This window comes from Megalobrama amblycephala, linkage group LG18, assembly GCF_018812025.1.
Source record: "Megalobrama amblycephala isolate DHTTF-2021 linkage group LG18, ASM1881202v1, whole genome shotgun sequence".
NCBI classification, from domain to species: Eukaryota; Metazoa; Chordata; class Actinopteri; order Cypriniformes; family Xenocyprididae; genus Megalobrama; species Megalobrama amblycephala.
Window position 1 is genome coordinate 31,119,596 of NC_063061.1, and position 23,458 is coordinate 31,143,053.

Genomic DNA, 23,458 nt, shown 5'->3' on the forward strand with positions numbered 1-23,458 from the left:
CTCTCTTTTTTCGTTTTATTTGTATTCATATTTTATTGTTTAAATGAAATGGTAATAAGAGATCGTCTGTGGATCGTTCCTGAGAAGGAAACATTTGTGGGGATTTATTAGTCGAGTATGATTGTGATGAATATGTCCCAGAAAAAAAAAAAAATGTAAATAGTAAAAATGTCAGTAGCATTTTAATCAACTGTTATGATGTACAACAATAACAACAAAAACAATACACATGGTTCATCAGAAAATTTAGGTTTATTTATTTATTTATTGCAAGTCTGTATTAAATCTCAACGATTTTGGGTCATGTAAATAAAAGGAAATTAATATTGGACAAATTTTGATTTAAGAGTTGAACTATAAAGCATATCAAATCACAGTCTGTCGTTGGTATGCTAGTAGATATGCTATTCAATTTAAATATCACGTGGATATTGATCTTTCAGCTTTTATGCACTCTTAATAATAAAAGTTCTTTACTGGCATCAATAGTTCCACGAAGAACCTTTAACATCCACGGAACCTATCAATTAGGCCTTCGCAAACGGTTCTTTAGATTTTTAAAACGTTCTTCACGCTAATAAAATGGTTCTTTTAAGAAAAGTTCTTTGAGGAACCTCTTCTAGACATGGCTTAAGAGTTCACTTCATTATCAGAAATTTTTCAGAGACTTTATCTGAACTAAAATGTTTTCATGTCTCCTCCCCATCCTCAGTACCTGTTGCAATAGGCGCTTCTTCCTGTCGCTCATTTACTCCTTTTTGTATGTGTGTGCGTGCGCGCGCGTGTGCGTGAATATGAGGGCACGTCTACTGTGTGAACGCACGAGGCCAAACACTAATAAAGAGCTGCTGCCCTCGCAGACATCACACAGGTTTTTTACCCGGGAAACACGCACAAAGTGAACCGGCAGGATCGCGCGGGTGTCGCGGCTCTAGTGATTAAATTCCTCGCGCAGAGATCAGCAGCACTGAAGCACCGCAGAGGAGCAGAGAGTCACTGACAGGTAAGAGTTCTTTCACTTCTACATCACATGCTTTCGTTTCGTTGATTTGGACCCGTTTGCATTCCAGCCAAACAGCTTGAAAGATTGATTATTTTATTAGTAAACTGATATTTTTGATGTTTATGACACCTGTAGCGGCTAATATGTTGATATGTAACGAAATAATGCAAAGAGGCACATGGCTTTAGTATTATTATTATTATTGAATTAAATGTATTAAACGATACCGATGTAATATTTTCTCTTATTTAATGTGATGTGATTCTATAAACATTTGCTGTTAAAAATCAGTTTGAGCTTAGATGAAGCACCACAAATGTTAACTATAATGAAATCTTAAAATGCACTTAAAATGAAAGGAAAATAAATGCCTGCTTTTTATTAGACTATATCGGGTATTAGATACAGGCCTATTGAATGCAACTATTTCAAGGCCTTATTATGCCATTCCTATCACTTCACACTTAACATTAACATTACAATTAGAACCAATGCAACTAACTGATAGAACGTGTTTAACCGCAACGTTTTTGATAAGAAGAAGGTTCTTTGCTGAACCACTGAAGAAGCTTTATTTTAGCAGTGTGTGTTTATGTGTGTGTGTGTGTGTGTGCGCAGGCGCTCGGCGGGGCGGGATGGACTACAGTTATGATACGGACCTGGAAGAGTTGTGTCCGGTGTGTGGCGATAAAGTTTCTGGCTATCATTATGGTTTATTAACCTGCGAGAGCTGCAAGGTATTAAATCGGCCTAAACAGACAGTTTTAACCTACTGTAAAATGTTTCAGGTGACCTAAAAATGTGATGACATTTACTTGTTTTATTCATTTGTTTAATCTAAATATTTAGTCTAATATACTGCATTTGTATTTACTAAATTCATATGACAGAATCAACCAGGCCGCATTAGGAAAGTATTTTTATGAAGTAGAAACAGCTCTTTAAGCTTGACAAATGCAGTTGCATTTTTTTTTTTTACATTGTATCAAATGATACATTTAGTTGTTGTTGATAGGTCTATACTAGATTATTTTTTCGATGTTTCCGTCACTGCGAACAAATTAATCATTAGTTCCAGCTACCATGGCAATTTATTTATTGAATTGCATTTTTAAAGATATTATTTATTGTTGTTTTGTTTTTTCTTTACCTTTGACGAATCGTAACAGTATTTTTCCCCCTTCATTTTAAAGGGTTTCTTTAAGAGGACCGTACAGAATAACAAACGGTACACATGTGCAGAGAGTCAAGACTGTAAGATTGATAAAACCCAGAGAAAACGGTGTCCATTCTGCCGCTTCCAGAAATGTCTGAACGTCGGGATGCGGCTGGAGGGTGAGCGGAACAGCCTGTTTAATCTCTAATTCAGTTCTGTATGAACTGCATCTGAAATACAGAAATTATATTTCGAGGTCAAATAATAGTTAATTAAATGATTACATTTGTAAGTATTTTCGTAAAAATGGGCTATTGTTCATCCATATGTTTTATTCTTAGAGCTGTTTGTTTTTATTAAATTGCGTACTATCTTCTTATTATTTTTATCTTATTTATTATTAAAATGTATGTATTATAAACCCGCATGTGACAAGATCCACATATTTCCTTATAAAAAAAAATGACTAAAAAAACGATTTAATCATATTTTGTAATGCAGGTCTGTTTTTAAAAAAAGCGAATTAGAATTTAAATTGCATTGCAGCCGGTTGATTAGTTTTCAGATGTAGATGTAGAATTAGAAAAAAAAGACAAGAAAAAAAATCCACAGTGAAAAAAAACAAAAAAAACAAAACAAAACAAAAACAAAGAAAGAAATTGCAGTGTTTCTTGCAAGGTCGCTGTTATCTGCAAGCACCTTTGCGTTGCCGGCTGCGCGCGCGTTGCTACAGGATCAAGGTTAAGTATTCATTTAAGCACGGCTCTATTTTAATCAGTCAGGCTATAGAGATATTTTTAACTAGTTCGTGAGTTAATAGAAGGATGAATTTTATAGAAACGGACAAGAAGAAACATTCAACTTGTAGAACCTGATCCTTCACTTCACTTCCAATTAGAATTAAACACGGTTTTACATTTTTATGTCATAGAAGAATATTGTAAAGTTCATCAAATACATTATTATTATTACTATTTTATTTAATTATTTATTTATTAGAAAACAACTAGTTACTTTAACCAGCAGCAGAAACCAGTACACTGATCTGAAGAACTTCAAAGCAACAAATGATATATATATAATTTATTTAATATTTTTATAAATTATTACACATAAATTTAATACAGAGCATGTTTCTTACTGTTTTTATTTTATTATATTGTTTTTATATAAATCTTTTACTTTTTACTTATATTAATTTTTATTTATAATATCAATACTTTTATTAAAAGTGAATATTGTAATATAAATGAACATTAATTATGAAGTTCAATTTGTGCTCACAGCTGTCCGTGCTGACAGGATGCGAGGAGGGCGCAATAAATTCGGCCCCATGTACAAACGAGACCGGGCGTTAAAGCAGCAGAAGAAAGCTCTCATCCGGGCGAGTGGCGTAAAGATGGAAGCCACGCCCCCTTTGCTGTCATCACCGCAGTCTGACTACAGCTTCAGCACTGCTCTCTCGGTTCCAGCTCAAAAAAACACCCACCCGAACATCGGCACCCCGGTGGCCCCTACCGATTATGAACGCAGCCTGTACGCATCCAGTTCCTTGAGCTTATCTCTCCCCATCCCGGCCCACACCCCTCTGCCAGCACAGTACCCGTATCCAAACCTGCCCAGCCGTGCCATCAAGTCTGAGTATCCCGACCACTACACAAGCTCAGAGCACTACACCAGCACCAGCTCCCCAGAATCGGTTCCAGGCTATACGTACATCGATCAGACGCGAGTGTCGACCAGCCCAGCCGTGGCCCTGCCGGGCTTGACGGTACCGCCGTTGGTTCTGGAGTTTGTTCGCTGTGAGCAAGACGAGCTGCAGGTGCAAAGCAAGATAAGCGCTCACCTGGCCCACCTGCAGCAGGAACAGAACTCTCGGAGTGCGGCGGCCAATCAGGAACAGAACACACGCCTCGCAGCCAAACAGGAACGACTCAGCACCTTCGGCCTGATGTGCCACATGGCCGATCAGACGCTCTTCTCCATCGTGGAATGGGCACGTAGCTGCATCTTCTTTAAGGAGCTCAAGGTGAGTGTGAACACAGGCGAAACTGAATTAGAAACCGAATTGCAGAGGATTGAAAGTAATGCACACCTCATCAATACACACACACACACACAATAGTGTTTGCATGAACAGAGCGGATGCAGTCAGCATGATGAGATGATGCTGACATGGATGAACAGGGAGCGTGTGTGTGTGTGTGTTTCCAGATAAACAGTCATGGCCTGCTGTGTTTGCTCTGGCTCGCTGTCACATTTATAATAGCAGCGATGTCTGATGTGATTCAATCAACAGGAAAGTATTCGAGGAAAGTATTCTGGTTGTTCTTGTTTTAAAAAGACCGTATGTGGTTTTGTGACGTAATTAACAGGAAACATTGGATTGCAATGATGGTTTGAGCTGCTGTTGATGGCAAAGACTGAATATATTAGACTGAATAAATATAATCACTATTGTGCATGTTGTGGGCACATTTATGTACACTAGTGTTCAAATGTTTGGGGTCTGGAAGATTTTTTAAATGTTTTTGAAAGAAGTCCATCAAGGCTGGATTTATTTGATCAAGAATTATACCGTATTATAGTGAAATATTATTACATTTTAAAATATCTGTTTGCTATTTGAATGTTTTTAATTTAAAAATCAAATCAAAGCTGAATTTTCCGCATCAGTCTTCAGTGTCACGTGATCCTTTAGAAATCATTCTGATGTGCTGATTTGCTGCTCAAGAAATATTTATTATTATCATCAATGTGTAATAAGTTGTGCTGCACAATATTTTTCTGGAAACCGTGATACTTTTTGCAGGATTCTTTGATGAATAGAAAGAACAGCATTAAAGGTGCAATATGTAAGAATTTTGCAGTAAAATATCCAAAAATCACTAGGCCAGTGTTATATATTTTCTTCACTTGAGTACTTACAATATCCCAAATGTTTACAACTATTTGTAAATCATGAGAAAATTGCAGTTTTAACCAAGGCTCCGGGATGTCAATTGCATCATACCCGCGTTACCCACAATTTATTTTGTAGAAACCATGGAAACACCAAAGGCGCTTTAATATTTACATGTTTTAATAGGCAAGGGAACAACTGTTTGGTTACATTTATAGACAGAAAACTAATTATTGTTATATAGCTCAACACGTTTAGTCTTATTGTTTAAATCTAATTTTCTTAATTTTTTGCAAGTACCATGCTTTACCATGCCTCAGAGAAAAACACTATTTTGCTAAGTAGCTAACATAGCATAATCAGATGCAGCTTTATTTTTAGTAACAGTAATACAGAATTTTCTCCATCATACAATAACGCCGAGCGAAACCACAGAGTAACGTTATAACATCATTTTCAACACACTCAAATGTATCTAATATGATAAACAGAGCTGCGTTACCTCATACTCATGACCGGAAAAGCGGAAGCGGCGCCAGCGACTGTGTCATAATAAAAGTCCCGCTGCTCGTGAGGCGTGTGTTGCGCAATCGCTCCAGCAGCCTCGTTCAGCTCCCCCAAGACACGGTCCTGCTCTGCTTCATACTACAGTAACATTAATAATCGCATCTATGAACATGATTTCTTCCCGAGTCCTATCCCAATTCTATTCCACAGTCAGTTGAGGTGAAGACCACATGTTCCAAGATTCCGCGCTCAAACTTGGCGTCATCGAGCTACGCCTTTGTTTTGAATAGGCCTCTAGCGGCCTCTAGCGGACAGAAAATATTACATATTGCACCTTTAACTTGAAATTTGTAACATTATAAATGTCTTTACAGTCAGTTCTGATCAATTTAATGCATCTTTGCTGAATAGAAGTATTAATTTCTTTAAAATAAAAAAAAAAAAATTACTATCCCCAAACTTTTGAACAATAGTGAGGTTATGTGTATTACCAAAATAAAATATTGTGATATCACAGAAATTAAAATATCTATTTTTTGAGAATACTGCATACTCAACTAAATTCATTTAATAGCAATTATTTGACATCACAAGATTATTAAACCTGTAACATGACTGATTTGCTGCCGATTTAGCGGTATTTTCACGAATCTTTTATTTAATTAAAGGCACAATATGTAAGATTTTTTCGATTAAAATATCCATAAACCACTTGATCAGTGTTATATATTTTGCTGACTTGTGTACATACACAATCACAGATGTTTTCAAGAATGTTTAAATACAGAAAAAATAAGCCATTTTAACCAGGACACGGACCGTGTCCGTGCGTCACCTATCAATGACATCATACCCGCATTACCCTCAATTTCCGGTTTTATTTTGCAGAAACCATGGAAACACCAAAGATGCTTTAATATATTACATGTTTTATTACACAAGGGAACAACTGTCTGGATACATTTATAGACACAAAACAAATCATTGTTATATAGCTCAACAAGTTTAGTCTTATTGTTTGAATCTCGTTTTCTTAATTATATTAATAAGATATTCTAATATCGATACTGCAGTGTGCAGTGGCAGCCGCTGAGCGAACGCTCAGAGTAATGTTATAACATGTTTTTCAACACACTCAAATGTATCTAATATGATAAACTGAGCTGCGTTACCCCACGGAGGAAGCGGAAGTGGCGACTGTGGCATAATAAAAGTCCCGCTGCTCTCGAGCCGTGTGTCGCACTCGTCTCTCACTAGGAATCTCTACAGTGCCTCGTCCTGCTCCAACAGCGCTCAGCCCTGCTCTGCTTCATTCTACAGTAACGTTAATAATCTCATCCATGAACATGATTTCTACCCGAGTCCCGTCGGATTCTTTTCCCCTGGCTGTGAGGTGAAGACAACACCTCCCATGATTCCGCGCTCAATCTTGGCATCATCAAGCTACGCCTTTGTTTTTAATAGGCGCCCTCTAGTGGCGAAAAATGACATATTGTGCCTTTAATCCGTTAATATAATCTGACTTGAAGAGGGGTCATTTCTTTCATATTTAAATTGCAATGATTGTGGAAGTTTTTGATTGCAGTGACTGTGGATTTATTGATAGTCCAAAATGCTGAGATATATTTCGGGTTCACTTCAGGTTCGTTAACTTTTCTGGAAAATAATCGTGTCATAAATTTGAGAGCTCCAGCTATATCGTGTCCTTTATAACCTGTGGCATTGAGGGGTCTTTAAATAAAACACTTGATTTTTGGTGGTCCTGAAGAGCTCTTTAAATAAACTCTAGAGTGTTTGTTGTCTTAGAGGAAATAGAGGATACACTCCTTTCTTTTGTCCATTCTAAGCTCCTGTCGCTCTCTGTAGTGTTTCCAAACCTTGCTGAGAATGCAGCATGCACACAATGATACAGTACAGCATTTCAGTCACACACACAATATACATAGTAACACTGGCCATTATTCTCTCTCTCACACAAACACGGACATACTCTGCGAAATCACACACACACACACTCACACATAATTGCATAACCTTCTCAAAACACACACACACACACACACTTCTCAAAACACACAGATACACACACACACACAAATTGAGAGGCTTGGAAAACAATAGGAAGGCCAAAGTAAAATCTGAAATATTTTATTTTTACATTTTAATATATAAATTATTAAAATGTAAAAAAAAAAAAAAAAGCAAAGAGAAACACATGCTACTATTGCATTGAAATAGCAACATAGAATCATTAAAAGTTTCTATGAAAAATACAAGACAAAAATAAGAAACACAACGCTTCTGAATTTGATTTAAACAACTGTTAGTGTCTGTATCAGAGAGGACTGGATTTTTTACATTACATTTTTCAATTTTCAATGATTTCTAGTCCCTCGGGTGGTCCTGATAAACCCTATGTTATAGGGACAAAATGTCCAGCACAAAAATGGCAATGTCCGAAGTCTTGTTCTTGTGGGGACATTGTTTGGTCCCCGTGAGGAAAATGGCTAATAAATCATACTAAGTGATTTTTTTTTGAAAATTTAAAAATGTAGATAAAATGTCTGTGGAAAGTCCCCATAAAACATGGAAACGTGTGTGTGTGTGTGTGTGTGTGTGCTATGTGTGTGGGGGTTAGCAACAGCATTCCACTCCAGATAAGGGGAGAATGTGAATGTGTCCGTGTATTCAGTCTGGCCTACGCATGTGAAGGTTTTTCTTATTCAAAGTCTCTCTCATTTTAATTCATCAGATTCCTCCAGAAAATAGTTTTACTCATTTGATTATTATTCAATCCTAAAAATAAAGATTCAAGAAACAGTATTTTTTTATTCCGAAAATCTTTTTACAGACCTTTTTATTAAGTAGTTCTCTAGAAATCAATACTCTGATCTGAAGAACCTAAAATGTGACATCAAGGTGTTTTTTAAAGGGTCATGAAACCCCAGAACACATTTTTAGAGCTGTGAACAGATACGTATAGGCTGCACATAATTGAAAACACTAAAGGTACTCATTAATTTTATTTGAAAGTTGAAATTATTTTTGCATTTTTCAGATCGATTTCTGTCTTCCGGTTTGAAAAGCAAAGTCGGCGCAACGTCACAAAATCTGACGTCATCGTGTACTAGCGGCAAGATCCGGAGTGTTGGTTGGCTCCAGTATGGGCTGGTCGAACATGCTGACGTCAACAGTTTCTGTATTTATTCATTACGAAAAGCTCATTCAATCCAATCACTGCGCTGTAGTATGTATACGATTATAATTGCGGTACTATAAAAATGCGTTTTCCTACAACTCGACCAGAGCAGAAGTTTGGGTGCATGTGGATTGTTTTGCTGTAATCTACCAGCACAAATGGAAAATATGTTTGCATTAGATCGCATTACAGCGGAGAATTCAAATGTCACAAAAGTGCGGCTCATTCACCTCTGCGTTCGAACACGCGAGCCGTGTGTATATTTCCCCCAGCACAGCAGCACATGAGTGATTTTTGTATTTTTCCTGCGGTCAGAACTGGAGTTTGAAAACGAACACATCAAAAATACAATTGTTATGATATACACACGGAGCGCGCATATGATCGGTTTCAATGCGGAGCTCCGCGATGAGTTTAACAACACTAGCCACGTAGATCATAGCTCATATACAGAATAAAGTATCTGTGTTTAAAGTTTTTATAGACATATTTCACATATTCTCCTGCACCAAACATGAACCAGCACGGTGTATGCACACATATTTCATCAAGTTCTTTAAATAAATTATATGTGCAAATTGGACACCGATACAGTGATGTCTGAACGCGATGACACGATTATTCTGATACACAAAAGACTGATTTAGATCGAAAATTCAAAGAAGAATGGACAAAAAATAAACTATGTTTGTATTATTTCTGTGTTAAACTATGTGTTGTTTATCATGAGACTGCAGTGCTTGTAAATGTAATCAAAGTAGCCTATTATTAGCCCTTTTAAATATTCTTTCGCATTTCTTCCTTGTGCTTGGGAGTTTGTTGTCATTTTTCTCCGTGCTCATATATTAATATTCATTATTAACACCCACTGTTAATGTTTCTCTTTGTGAGGTTTGGTTAATGGTGTCTGAAATGCATCTTTACGCACAACTGCCAGCCAGCATGGAGAGCTTCTTGAGACTCCAGAAACACCAGGAGCTTCAAATACCTGTTTGCTGCTCAACACTGGCTTTTTTATAGCTGCCCTTTTAATACAATTCATTTTTTTGACAGGAACTTTCATTAATAAGCCTTTATCTGACCGAGTTCTGCTGTGCTCTAAATCACTCACAAATCTTACGATAATTCGATAATCTCCATTCAGTTTTCACAAAATATTAGTTGTTTTCATGCCTTTTGCACATGCTTTTCATCTTCAGAAAGATCTTTCTTCCTCCCCATATTGCATGAGAACTGTGACTTGATTAATAATGTGGAACAACCTCTAAGTAGGGTTTCCATAGATCTGGCAAATTATTTTGTCTGAGATTGATACCAGTTATCTAAAAAGACATGGATAAATAAACAAACAAACAAACATTTTCTTAGAAAAACTAAAATCTAAATGTTTATTCTACTGAAATCTTACCGATATGTCACTTGCATAATAATTTGGAACGTGGTGTAAAACGGTGGTTTTAAAAAAACAGGGGGGTTTCATAACCCTTTAATGTCCAAAGTAGCCAATGAAAAGACCAAACATTCATTTTAAGAGTGAGTGTGTGCAGTTTACGTTGTAGAACAAAACATTCAAGTATTGTCAGGTTATGTTTATCACACCTTATTTTACTCATAAATTGAAAAGCACTATTATAGGAAAACTCTATAGAAAAATCTCGAAGGTCTTCCGGGTTTTGACGTCATCCCTGCACCACTCTATTAGAGATGCAGTAAATGTCCATTTGATTTAGTCTGCCAACTCTGGAGATGATGTTTCTAAATAACATGATTGAATTATTGTCTTTTAATATTTGTTTGTCAGTGTTCTTGCCTGTCGTTTTTAGGCAAAATACACTGTTTTCAGTGGACAAAATATTCCATCTTTTAGTCTGTTGGTGTATTTTTGGCTGTTGTAAAGAGGCATCATTGTTTCACAATTAATATTAATTCCCTTTTCTTTTCTTTTTTTTTTAAAGTACTGTGGTGCAGGGTTATTATCATTAAATAAAAACACTACATATATAATTTTCTTTAATAATAATAATAATACCTTGTATTTATAGGTGCCTTTCATATCACTCAAGGACACCATACAACACAAAAGCAAATTCAATAGTAAATCAATGCTACTAAAATAAATTCTGTCATGGTGTCCATTCGTAATATCAGTACTTTGATATAGGCCTAAAGTACAATATATATGTAAGATATAATAATGGTAATTTCTGTAAGTGATATGACACTGACTCTAAACACAATGAGACAGGGCACTACAGTACTAATACCATCATCACTTCCTCTGTCTGTGTTGATGGATTGTTTCCACCTCACACTGCTACCTGGACAGGTGTGTTTCATACACACATATCACACCCACACACACGCCGGATGTGAACTGTTAGTTTATTTACCCTCTGAAGACAAATATATGCAGTCCTCATTCAGTGTGTCTGTGTGTTTGTGACAGTTTGAAAGATGTTTTGGATGGTTTGTGTGCATCTCAGTCTACAGCCATGCACTCTATAGCGTATACTTGCAAACAATTTGCAATATGAAATTTTCTTTGCATGCCCGCAATACACTGATGACTTACATTTCGTTCAAAAGTTTGGGGTCTTTAAAATAGTTTATGTTTTTGAAAGATTTTTTATTATGCTGCATTTACTGTGAAACATTATACAAAATTAATAATTGAATATGTTTTAAAATGTAATTTATTCCTGTGATGGTAAAGCTGAATTTTCAGCATCATTACTCCAGACTTCAGCGTCACATGATCCTGGTAATTACGATATGGTGCAACAATTACGAGATTCTGACTGGTTAAAAGCGTTCATAGAACTCATAGAACTCGTAATTACAACTTGTAAACTGGGAATTTTCTGAGAGTTCTGACTTGTATGTAACTGCTGAACCACTCGAACACAACAGATTCATTTAAGCATTGATCGTGTTGCCATAGAAACACATCATTCCGAGTCTGAGGATGTGAACAGCTCCAAGTAGAAATGAAATTTGAGCATATTAATTTTCTTAATGCATGTATCTGGTTATACTGTAGTCAAATAGCTGTTTAGATATTGTTTTTAGCAAACCCACATTCTCTTATTCTGGTATGTAAAACCCAGTTTTCAGAATAAAATCAGTAATAGATGAGGGAAAAAAAAAAATCTTTTTTCATTTGGAAATACAACACATTAAAGAAAAGGGTTGCAAAATGTAACTTGAAATATTATAAACACTATACAGCAGTAAGCTGTAAACTGCATTCTGAAAGTAGCTTCTGTCCTCTTTGGTGTGATTTTTACTTCCTCATTCACACAGCTGGATATTTGTGTCCTCCTAGGTCAAAATCCCAAATTCCTAAAACACAAAAAGAGGCGGGTTTATTCCACAAAGATACAACGGAGAGAGAAAAAGCTACAAGAATAAAAGATGTGTTGTGGAAGTCTGGGGCAGCGGGCAGGTATTATCGCTGATAAATGAGGGTTACAAAATATATAAAGCGCTGACAGGGAAGTGTTGCGGTGTTCAAGTGTGGACGTGAATGTGTATGTGTCTGTGTGTGATTTCAGAGTCAACAGCTATTGCTGAGAAATGGACAAGGGTCTTGTTTTACTCATAATCTTTTCAGAGCAAAGCTTTTTCTCTGTCCCATATAATAGCCCACACTAGGGTGCCAAGGGCATTTGACACTCTCCAAAAGCGGCCTCACACAGCACTTATGGTGATGCCGCCGAGGACAAACTGAAAAATGCTACGCTAATGGTAGTAAGTTGCAAGTCCAGTATTTAAAAGGGAAGTCTGTTTTTCTTTACTTTAGAGCCTTAGATGAGAAAAGACCAAATTTTCACACAAAATGCAATTAAAAACAAACAAAAAACTGAATGCCACTCAACGCTCAATGAATTAAACAAACGTGTAGCTATTAATGTGCTATTAATGTTTGCATATTCCTTATTGTTGCACAATGCATTGTTTTATACTACTTTTATATGAAACAACTAACTTCACTTTCAAAATGGCAATATGTCTGTCTATCTATCTATCTGTCTGTATAATCTTTATAGCAATTCTATTTATTTATAAATTTATTTGCATTCAAAATGCATAGTTTTAAAGGGACTGATACTGATCATTATAATGGCTCACTGCTTTGTTTTGAGATTTCTAGTTGTCTAGTTTTACTGTAGCAGTTGTAATGTGACTCTGAATGTTATTTCTGAACTTATTCCTACTTTAATCGTGGACACTTTGCTGTTAATCATACTGTCATTGATTTGATTCTTTAGCTAGCATTGCGAAACATTTTCACTTCAAGTCAAATATAAGTGAATTTTTTTGTTTATTCATGAAGGCTGCTTGAAATGCAGAAAGCTTTTTCTTTTCAAGTATTAAATGACTTGCTTCAAAAGCGCTTCAGCAGCTGTATTCTAACTATAGTCATAACATTCACTAACTTTAGCCTACTTCACTTCAATAAGCTAGCATTACTTGCTTTTTCTCCATTTATTTGTATGCAAATGACAAGATCTTGAAAAAGGATAGCTTAAAAATGAAAATATCTTTTATTTAAAGTTTAAAGGAATTAAATAATTATTAAGTATTAAAAGGATTAAGGGAAAAATAAGTCAAATAAGTTCTACTGCAGTTGTGAAGTAATCAATTGAAAATATTTGCAAATAATATTTTGTTTTAAAATATGCACGTTCAGTTATGAGTTATGAGTTACATGAAATTACATGTATTGAGTTGCTTGTATCTCTGGATATTACTGTCGGTCGTTCAGCATTCCTCTTGTAAAACAGTTAAATATTAATGTTTAGCTGCTACTTACTTCATCTTCTGTAAACAGTAAGACCTGCCTTCTTTGATTTGATTGGCCATCTCACTCATTTTAACATTGACGAGCACTGTTAGACAGTTAAGACAGAGCAACCTAAAAACTTTTAAAACTCTTTGTCATACAAATATCAAACAGAGCTGTGGGTATAGTGGAGTGCAGAGCCGTATCAAGAATATCAAATATTGAGGGACAATTTGGACATTTCTAGTTTTTGGGGAGACTCTAAATGTCCCTCTAAATGTCTATGGTGGCTATATACACTATATTGCCAAAAGTTTTGGGACGCCTGCCTTTAATGAACTTTAATGACGTCCCATTCTTAATCCGTAGGGTTTAATATGGAGTTGGCCCACCTTTTGCAGCTATAACAGCTTCAACTCTTCTGGGAAGGCTTTCCACAAGGTTTAGGAGTGTGTTTATGGGGATTTTTGACCATTCTTCTAAAAACACATTTGTGAGGTCAGGTAGTGATGATGGAGAGAAGGCCTGGCTCACAGTCTCCGCTCTAATTCATCCCAAAGGTGTTCTGTCGAGTTGAGGTCAGGACTCTGTGCAGGCCAGTCAAGTTTCTCCACACCAAACTCGCTCATCCATGTCTTTATGGACCTTTGCTTTGGGCACTGGTGCGCAGTCATGTTGGAACAGGAAGGGGCCATCCCCAAACTGTTCCCAGAAAGATGGGAGCATGAAATTGTCCACAATGTCTTGGTATGCTGAAGCATTAAGAGTTCCTTTCACTGGAACTGAGGGTCAAGCCCAACCCCTGAAAAACAACCCCACACCATAATCACCCTCCACCAAACTTTACACTTGGCACAATGCAGACAGGCAAGTACCGTTCTCCTGGCAACCGCCAAACCCAGACTCGTCCATCAGATTGCCAGACGGAGAAGCGTGATTCTTCACTCCAGAGAACACGTCTCCACTGCTCCACTGGACTTATTGCACAGATGGCAACCTATCATGAGCTCCTGAGAGCGACCCATTCTTTCACAAATGTTTGTAGACGCAGTCTGCATGGCTTGATTTTATACACCTGTGGCCATGGAAGTGATTGGACCACCTGAATTCAGTTGTATCATATCTTCTGCATTTAAAATGAATAATGAATGACTGCATACAAAGAGTCAAAAGCACATCTTAGGCCTATACCTAATGCAGAGGAAACTGCCTCTTTTCTGAATTACATAGATGTTGATAGTGGAAGCATCAGAGTTGGAGCCCTCTCTCCTTTAGTTGGTTGGTTTATTTAAAAAAAAACGATGAATAAATATCCATCTTGTTTAGTTATCCTGCTATTTAGCATAAGCCTCAACTATAACGGGAACAGAACAAGAAGAGAGTCATCTCACGTAACACGATATGATTCACGAGTTGGGAGAGAATGGGTTTTTTATGGTATTTAAAAATTATTTAGCCCTAATTTACTCATCCTACTCACTTAAATAATAGAATAAGACAAAATGAGAAAATTTGAATTCTATAGTTTATTTTTATTGAATAGCTCCCACAAAATCATAAATGGCTCTGGTCTGGGGGAACTCCGCCTATGCATTTCACCCTCATGTCATGTCATTTCAACTACACATGACTGTCATTCTTCCTCTTTTGGATTTTTGGGTGAACTGTAAAGACATATTTGATTTTATATTTGTGAACACTAGTTGCTTGCAACTAGTAATCAGCTGATTGCAAGGATACAGAAATTGTACTATTCCTTAGATTTGAAATGATTTCTTTACAGTAGATATTACAGATTAATAACATTCACCTCAGCATTCATTGCTGTCCTCCATTTGCATAGAAAGCTCTTGCGTGTGTGTTTTTGTCTGTCTGATATGCAGGTACACAGTGTGCAATAGATAGACAAAAACGCACATGCAAGAATCCAGCTTCCTTCACTGTGTGCCGAATGTGCCGTACAATCTCTCGTCATGGCAACAGGAGTGTGGCATAAAGGGAGTGATGGATCTAGCGTCCAATTCTATGTGCTTTAAAAAAATGCAGAGTACGTTTTTGCTGCAATTAAATGTGCCGCCCCGAGGGGCTTCTGTGGGGTCACGAATCTCGTATGCAAAAGTGAGCTGAAAATTGTCTCTGTTGAATTATATCATCCACATAACTGCCTATTTTCAATTCAATTGCACCTGCTAAACTGGACTGTGAATAAGCACAATAGTGGCCAGCTACTGCGGATATTTGAATGAACACTGAATCACATTCTCGGCTCTGCTAAGCTGAATGATGGTTCAATCCATTCTGTTTCATTTTTATAAAGTAACTGAATGCTATTGTGTTGGCGGTGAAAAACTTGCAGCTCTCTGGAAATTTTGTGTGGGTGAGGCTCCTTTTAAGTTTCTGAATATGTATGCGTGAAGGTACAATGACATATTCACATTGTATTGCACCACATATGAATATACTTATATTATATTGCACATATGTGTGTGTGTGTACTTGTATACATGGTTTATGAAGACACAAATGTGTAGAATGACATGGGTATTACCAAAGACTATAGAATAACACAAGAAGCGTCAATCGTATTGTTTTGAATGGGAGAAAGTGCAACACGCAATATGGCTGAATAAGTCCCGCCTTCTAAAGAAGAGCCAATCGCCGATTGGTAAAGTCATCGCGTCACTGCAGCAGCCGTTAGAAGCTCCGGTTCCTATAGAAACAGTCAGACTCGTGCCTCTGAAATGAGGCACAAGAGATGCGCATTTAGGACTACACATGCGCATGAGCTTGATCAAGCCTGAAAAATATTGTTTTTTTGTCATGATTTGAGCATTTAGAAACAAAATTTACGAGACAGTTGTTGTCAGATTTCATTGGTGATTTCAAATATGAAATTTAATGGAAAGCTTGGCAAACAGCTTTGGAGAATTTGATGTTTCCCCATTCAGAGAGATAGGAGCTGTGCTTGATTGCCCGAGAGGCGTTTCAAAGATGGCCGACGAGTGAAATGACTTGTCTTAAAGTGACTTTGGTATTACAACGTAAACAACTTCCTGTGCCCTCGTAAACCAAATGGCTTAAAAACATACTAAACTGTGTTTTTTTGAAATTCAAAAAAGACCGTTTTCTGTCATGGGTAGGTTTAGGGGTAGAGGTATAGAATATACAGTTTTTACGTCTATGGAGAGTCCCCGTAAACCACATATACAAGTATGTGTGTGTGTATTAAATATGTATTTTAACTTTCTCAAAATAAAAGTATGAAAAGTAGGGGGGGGGGGAGATTTCATGATAATATCTCAGTTGTTTCTCCCGAAGAGCAAAAGGAGTCTTATGCTTTTTCAATTTTTGTCTCCTTTAGTGTTTCAGAAAAGATTTCAACAACATGCTCAAATTTGCCGTAATTTGCAAAAAATATTTCTCATCAAATAGTCTTTTTCCTTTAATATTTATTCAGCTCTGTTTTTTTTTAATTACATATTTTTCTCATTTGTTTCCATTTTTATTTTATTTTTATCTAAGGAATTTATAGATATGAGATAAACAAATAATGTTCTTATTAAATGAAATATAAGTGATATATAAATATAAAATTAAACTTAAAGGATTAGTTCACTTTCAAATGAAAATTTCCTGATAATTTACTCACCCCCATGTCATCCAAGATGTTCCTTTCTTTCTTTCGTCAGTAGAAAAGAAATTAAGGATTTTTGATGAAAACATTCCAGGATTTTTCTCCATATAGTGGATTTCAATGGAGCCCAAACGTGTGCAGTTCAGCTTCAAAACGTTCTACATGATCCCAGTCAAGATCCCAGATCTACTCTGCAGGAATTCTAATAGAGAAGAAGTGAGCTAGATGAGCATTTATGGTTAAAACGTATACATTTTTTTTTTTTTTTTAGAAAATGAGCCATGGTTTCTCTAGATAAGACCCTTATTTCTCATCTGGGATCATTGTAAACTTTAATTTTGACCCTTGGGCTCCATTGAAGTTCACTATATGGAGAAAAATCCTGGAATGTTTTCATCAAAAAACCTTAATTTCTTTTCGACTGAAGAAAGAAAGACATGAACATCTTGGATGACATGGGGGTGAGTAAATTATCAGGAAATTTTAATTAGAAAGTGAACTAATCCTTTAAGTTTTCTGGGCTGTGAAGCAGAGGCTATGAAGCTTCTGAACAATTATATTTCACTTAATAATAATTTATAAACCAATAAAAATCTCTAATGCGAATGCATACACAAATATTTGTAAATTGTATGTCCATTTTCCATTTATTCACTTTCTCTCTGCTCCACAGGTGGGAGATCAGATGAAGTTGCTGCATAATTGCTGGAGTGAGCTTCTTGTGCTGGATTACATCGCCAGACAGTTGCATCATGGGAAAGAGGACAGTGTGCTTCTCATTACAGGACAGGAGGTAACACACATGCACACACTCATAATAGACATATACACATATATGCATTGCATCCAGTCAATTGATGTTTAGCACGTTTGTGTGCGTGTGTGGGTCAGGTTGAGCTCGCGTCTTTGCTGGCCCAGGCAGGGGTCACTCTGAGTGGGATGATACAGAGAGGTCAGGAGCTGGTGCATCGTCTACAAGAGCTTCAGCTGGACCGCAGAGAAACTGCCTGTCTTAAATACCTCATCCTCTTTAACCCTGGTGAGACAGCACATGCTATTACAGTTAGCTTTGATGTGATTGGCTGACGTCTTTGCATGTAAACTGCTGAATTTCTATGTGTGCGTGGGGAGTCATATAAAATACTGTTCAAAAGTTTGTGGATTTTTTTATATACAGTACAGTCCAAAAGTTTGGAACCACTAAGATTTTTAATGTTTTTAAAAGAAGTTTCGTCTGCTCACCAAGGCTACATTTATTTAATTAAAAATACAGTAAAAAACAGTAATATTGTGAAATATTATTACAATTTAAAATAACTGTGTGCTATTTAAATATGTTTGACAAAGTAATTTATTCCTGTGATGCAAAGCTGAATTTTCAGCATCGTTACTCCAGTCTTCAGTGTCACATGATCCTTCAGAAATCATTCTAATATGCTGATTTGCTGCTCAGTAAACATTTATGATTATTTTCAATGTTGAAAACAGTTGTGTACTTTTTTTTTCAGGATTCCTTGATGAATAGAAAGTTCAAAAGAACAGCATTTATCTGAAATACAAAGCTTCTGCAGCATTATACACTACCGTTCAAAAGTTTGGGGTCAGTAAGAATTTTTATTTTTATTTTTTTGAAAAGAAATGAAAGAAATGAATACTTTTATTCAGCAAGGATGCATTAAATCAATCAAAAGTGGCAGTAAAGACATTTATAATGTTACAAAAGATTAGATTTCAGATAAACACTGTTCTTTTGAACTTTCTATTCATCAAATACTCCTGAAAAAAAATATTGTACACAAATATTTTGTACAGTTGTACACATTAAATGTTTCTTGAGCAGCAGATCAGCATATTAGAATGATTTCTGAAGGATCATGTGACACTGAAGACTGGAGTAATGATGCTGAAAATTCAGCTTTGCATCACAGGAATAAATTACTTTGTCAAATATATTTAAATAGTACACAGTTATTTTAAATTGTAATAATATTTCACAATATTACTGTTTTTTACTGTATTTTTAATTAAATAAATGTAGCCTTGGTGAGCAGACGAAACTTCTTTTAAAAACATTAAAAATCTTAGTGGTTCCAAACTTTTGGACTGTACTGTATATATATATATATATATATTTTTTTTTTAAAGTAGTCATTTATGCTCACCAATGCTGCATTTATTTGATTAGTAATACAGTAAAAACAGTAATATTGTGAAATATTAGGGTACAACAGGGCTAAAGGCACACCTTAAGAAAAATTGTGCTTTTCACTACTCTCAAAGCATATGATTGCAGGAAAAATATACATGTTTGTACTGGACATTGATGGAGCAACATATTAAAAATCATAAAGTTGTTAATTTTGTTTAAAAATCTTATAAATGTATGAGGTGGTGCCACACATGGGGTAAAAGGCACACAGTATTTACGCAAATACTTTAGCTAAAATAAAATGTTTTTAATAATGACTAGGTTAATACTTGTTCAAAAGAATAACTTTAGCAAAGTTTGTACTATTTTCTGTTTATTTTGATGAATAAAATAATTAATTTTTGTTCAGTAAATATACTGTCATTAAAATAGGCCTATGTGATATATATTTTAATATATAAAAATAGATTTTCAAAATACAGAAATACAGAAACAAATTTATTTTAAAAAGTAAAGATTCTGAAAGCATTGAAGGAGATCCCATAATAGCCTATTTAATATAGATTTAATTATATTTTATGATATGATTAATATATTTTGAAATATGATTGTTTCATTATAAATATGGGTATTATCCCTAAGATGGATACCTAATTTGATATATGATATTTGCTATCTGAAGTGAAATGGAAAAGTCAGTCAGCTATTCATTATTATGTTAATTATTGTGCCTTTTGCCCCAACATCAGCAGCGCTTTTTACCCCAAACACCATACTTTTACATATTCTTCCGTTATTGAAAAACTGTTGCTTGAATTACCTGAAATTACCTGAAAAAAATTACCTTGAATTGTCTGAAAATACAAACATTAATTTCATGGATTCTTATTTGCTACTTTAATCAACAACATTTTAAAAAACATCAAATATTAGATCAAACTACCTCAGAATCAAATTTGCGCTTGCTGCAAGGATCAGACAAATTTGCACGTGCATTTTGAAAAGCGGATATTTAGGAAAGTGCTGCGGCAAGATTTGTGCCATCTAGTGGTTTAGAGGAAAAAAAAATCAAAGGTGCCTTTTACCCCACAGTGCCTTTAGCCCCGTTGTACCCTACATTTTAAAATAATATAATAATATATTTTAATATAATTTAAAATGTAATTTATTCATGTGATGCAGCTGAATTATCAGCATCATTACTCCAGTCTTCAGTGTCACATGATCCTTCAGAAATAATTCTAATATGCTGATTTGCTGCTCAAGAAACATTTCTTATTATTATCAGTGTTGAAAACAGTTGTGATGTATGATTGTGATAGTTTTTTCAGGATTCTTTGATTAATAGATCAAAAATAACAGCATTTATTAGATATAGAAATCTTATAACATTATACCTGTCTTTACTGTCACTTTTGATCAATTTAATGCATCCTTGCTGAATAAATATATTGATGTCTTAAAAAGAACCCCCAAACTTTTGAACAGTAGTGTATTAATGTGCTTTTTATTATAATTGCAAAAGATGTTAAAATTTTTTTTTCCCATGATATGACTTTTAATTCAAGACTTTTTATTAACCTAGTGTCAAATCGACTGAGATTTGGTCTTAAAAGACGATTTAAATGTATGAATTCCACTAACGTGATTAACTTCTAGTTATGTGCATATATCAGTTGATATTTGGTTGGATATCTTTTAATTTTTCTTTTAATAATGTTCTCCTTAATAAGTTCCGCTCAAGTGTTTGAAAGAGTTTTAGTTCTTAACTAATTCCAGAGGCCAAAATGACTTCGTATTAATGAGGAAGAGGTGGCAAATTGTGTCTCTTTCTGTTTCTCTTCCTCCGTTCAGCGCTGCTGCCGATGTTTTAATAGTTTAATATAAAAGACATTTTCATAGCCACCGCGGTGGCACCGTCACCCCGTCCTCCGCGTCTTATTGAGCGTATCTATGTTTCCCCCGCTGGGGTTTGACCGAGGCTAATTAACTTCTCAAAAGATGAATATTGCATTGATTTTGATCCACGCTAACGAGGACGCGCGTGTATAAGGCTATTTGTCCCTGCTTCACCGTGAGTGGCAGCGTGTTTTGTGTGGCGCAGGCCGTGCGGTAACTGGGTAATGGGCTTAATTAAAATGAAAGCCTTCTGAATCGCTCCTGTTTACAAAGGCAGGGAGCCGGACCCCGTATCCACTCTCAGACGCACACACGCCATCTATAGCGAGACTCTGGCTCAAAAGAAGTTTAATGGATTGACCTCATATTGGTCCGTGCCGCCGTGCCCATCTCTTTCTCAGCTCTGGGAGAAAATGCTCCTTTATTGTTCACGTTCCCTTAAGTGAGAGCAATTTAGCGGCAACAAAAGCTGCTTTTCATAATAAGAGTGCCTGAGAGCTGTGTGTACGCGTGTGTGCGTGCATGTGTTTGTATTTGTGTGCGTTCAGAAAGTGCTTGAAAACCCATTTTCCACTCATGCCGTCTTTAATGAGACTCTGTCGGTTCTTCTGCAGATGTGAAACTGTTGGAAAACCAGCCTTACGTCGAGAGCGTGTACGAGCAGGTGAACGCCGCGCTGTTGGAGTACACGCTGTATGCGTATCCGCAATTCCCGGACAGGTTTAGCCAGATTCTGCTGCGCCTTCCCGAGCTCAGAGCGCTGAGCGCGCAAGCCGAAGACTACCTGTGCTACAAACACCTGAGCGGAGAGGTGCCGTGCAACAACCTCCTCATTGAAATGCTGCATGCCAAGAGAACCTGCATCTGACACAAACGCGCATTCGCACACAACAGCCTGATTCCTTCGCAACTGACGCTGTTATCGACTACATGTTTTGCAGCAGTCATCTCTCGCACAGAGAAAACCTCATCAACCATGCCACTGTGTTTCTGAACGAGAAAGAGGGGAGATGTCAGTGTTAATGACTGTGTCTTAAAAATAAAGGTTCTTCATTGCCATTGATGGTTCCATGAAGAACTTCTAACACCCATGGAACCTTTCTGTTATACAAAAAAAAAATCTTTGTAGTGGAAAATAAGAGAAAACATTGTTGTTTTAAAGGGATAGTTCACCCAAAAAGAAAATTTGATGTTTATCTGCTTACCCCCAAGCACATCCAAGATGTTGGTGACTTTGTTTCTTCAGTAGAACACAAATGATGATTTTTAACTCCAACCGTTGCAGTCTGTCAGTCGTATAATGGGTATCAATGGTAACATAATCTATAAGAGCAAAAAAAAACATGCACAGACAAATCCAAATTAAACTCTGCGGCTCGTGACGACACATTGATGTCCTGAGACACGAAACGATCGGTTTGTGTGAGAAACCGAAGAGTATTTATATCATTTTTACCTCTAAAACACCACTATGTCCAACTGCCTTCAGCATCCGGTTGGTAAGGTCTGAAAACGCGTTCTGATGACGGAAGTGATCTCTTGCGCTTATACTTCACTGAGAGCGAGACATCACTGCCGTTGTCAGAGCGCGATCAGACCTCACTAACTGGATGCGCAACTCAGTTGGACATAGTGGTGTTTTAGAGGTAAAAATGATATAAATACTGTTCGGTTTCTCGCACAAACCATGTCGTCACGAGCCGCAGGGTTTAATTTGGATTTGTCTGTGCGTGTTTTTTTGACTCTTATAGATTATGTTACCATTGATACCCATTATACAGCTGACAGACTGCAACGGTTGGAGTTAAAAATCATCATTTGTGTTCTACTGAAGAAACAAAGTCACCTACATCTTGGATGCCCTGGAGGTAAGCAGATAAACATCAAATTTTCATTTTTGGGTGAACTATACCTTTAAGAACTGTTCACTGAAAGGTTCTTTGGGGAACCAAAAATGGTTTTTCTATGGCATTGCTGCAAAAAAAAAAAAAAAAAAAAAAAAAAAATATGGAACCTTTATTTTTAAGAGTGTATAAAGCACTGCAGGAATGACATATTTTTGTAGGCCAACTCTGAAGTTAGCATCACCCTGGTTCCCTCAACAAAAACTCATTAGGATTTTCCCATTGGCCTTTGAATTATTAGACACAATAAGCTCTTCAACTGACAAAAGGTAGCGATTCTTACACTCTTTATTCATCAAGCCTATATACAATTGCCAGA

General features: G+C 36.3%; 1 protein-coding gene across 1 annotated transcript; it reads left to right on the plus strand.

Annotated features, from left to right (window-relative positions):
- The first annotated feature begins 697 nt into the window (after nucleotides 1-697).
- Nucleotides 698-22,587, plus strand: nr5a1b (nuclear receptor subfamily 5, group A, member 1b). The gene is made up of 7 exons (XM_048166566.1): nucleotides 698-1,003; nucleotides 1,622-1,740; nucleotides 2,197-2,338; nucleotides 3,446-4,188; nucleotides 17,861-17,980; nucleotides 18,079-18,226; nucleotides 21,850-22,587. The coding sequence occupies exons 2-7, from the start codon at nucleotides 1,639-1,641 to the stop codon at nucleotides 22,101-22,103; spliced, it is 1,509 nt and encodes a 502-aa protein (XP_048022523.1). The 5' UTR covers nucleotides 698-1,003; nucleotides 1,622-1,638; the 3' UTR covers nucleotides 22,104-22,587.
- The last annotated feature ends 871 nt before the right edge of the window (nucleotides 22,588-23,458 follow it).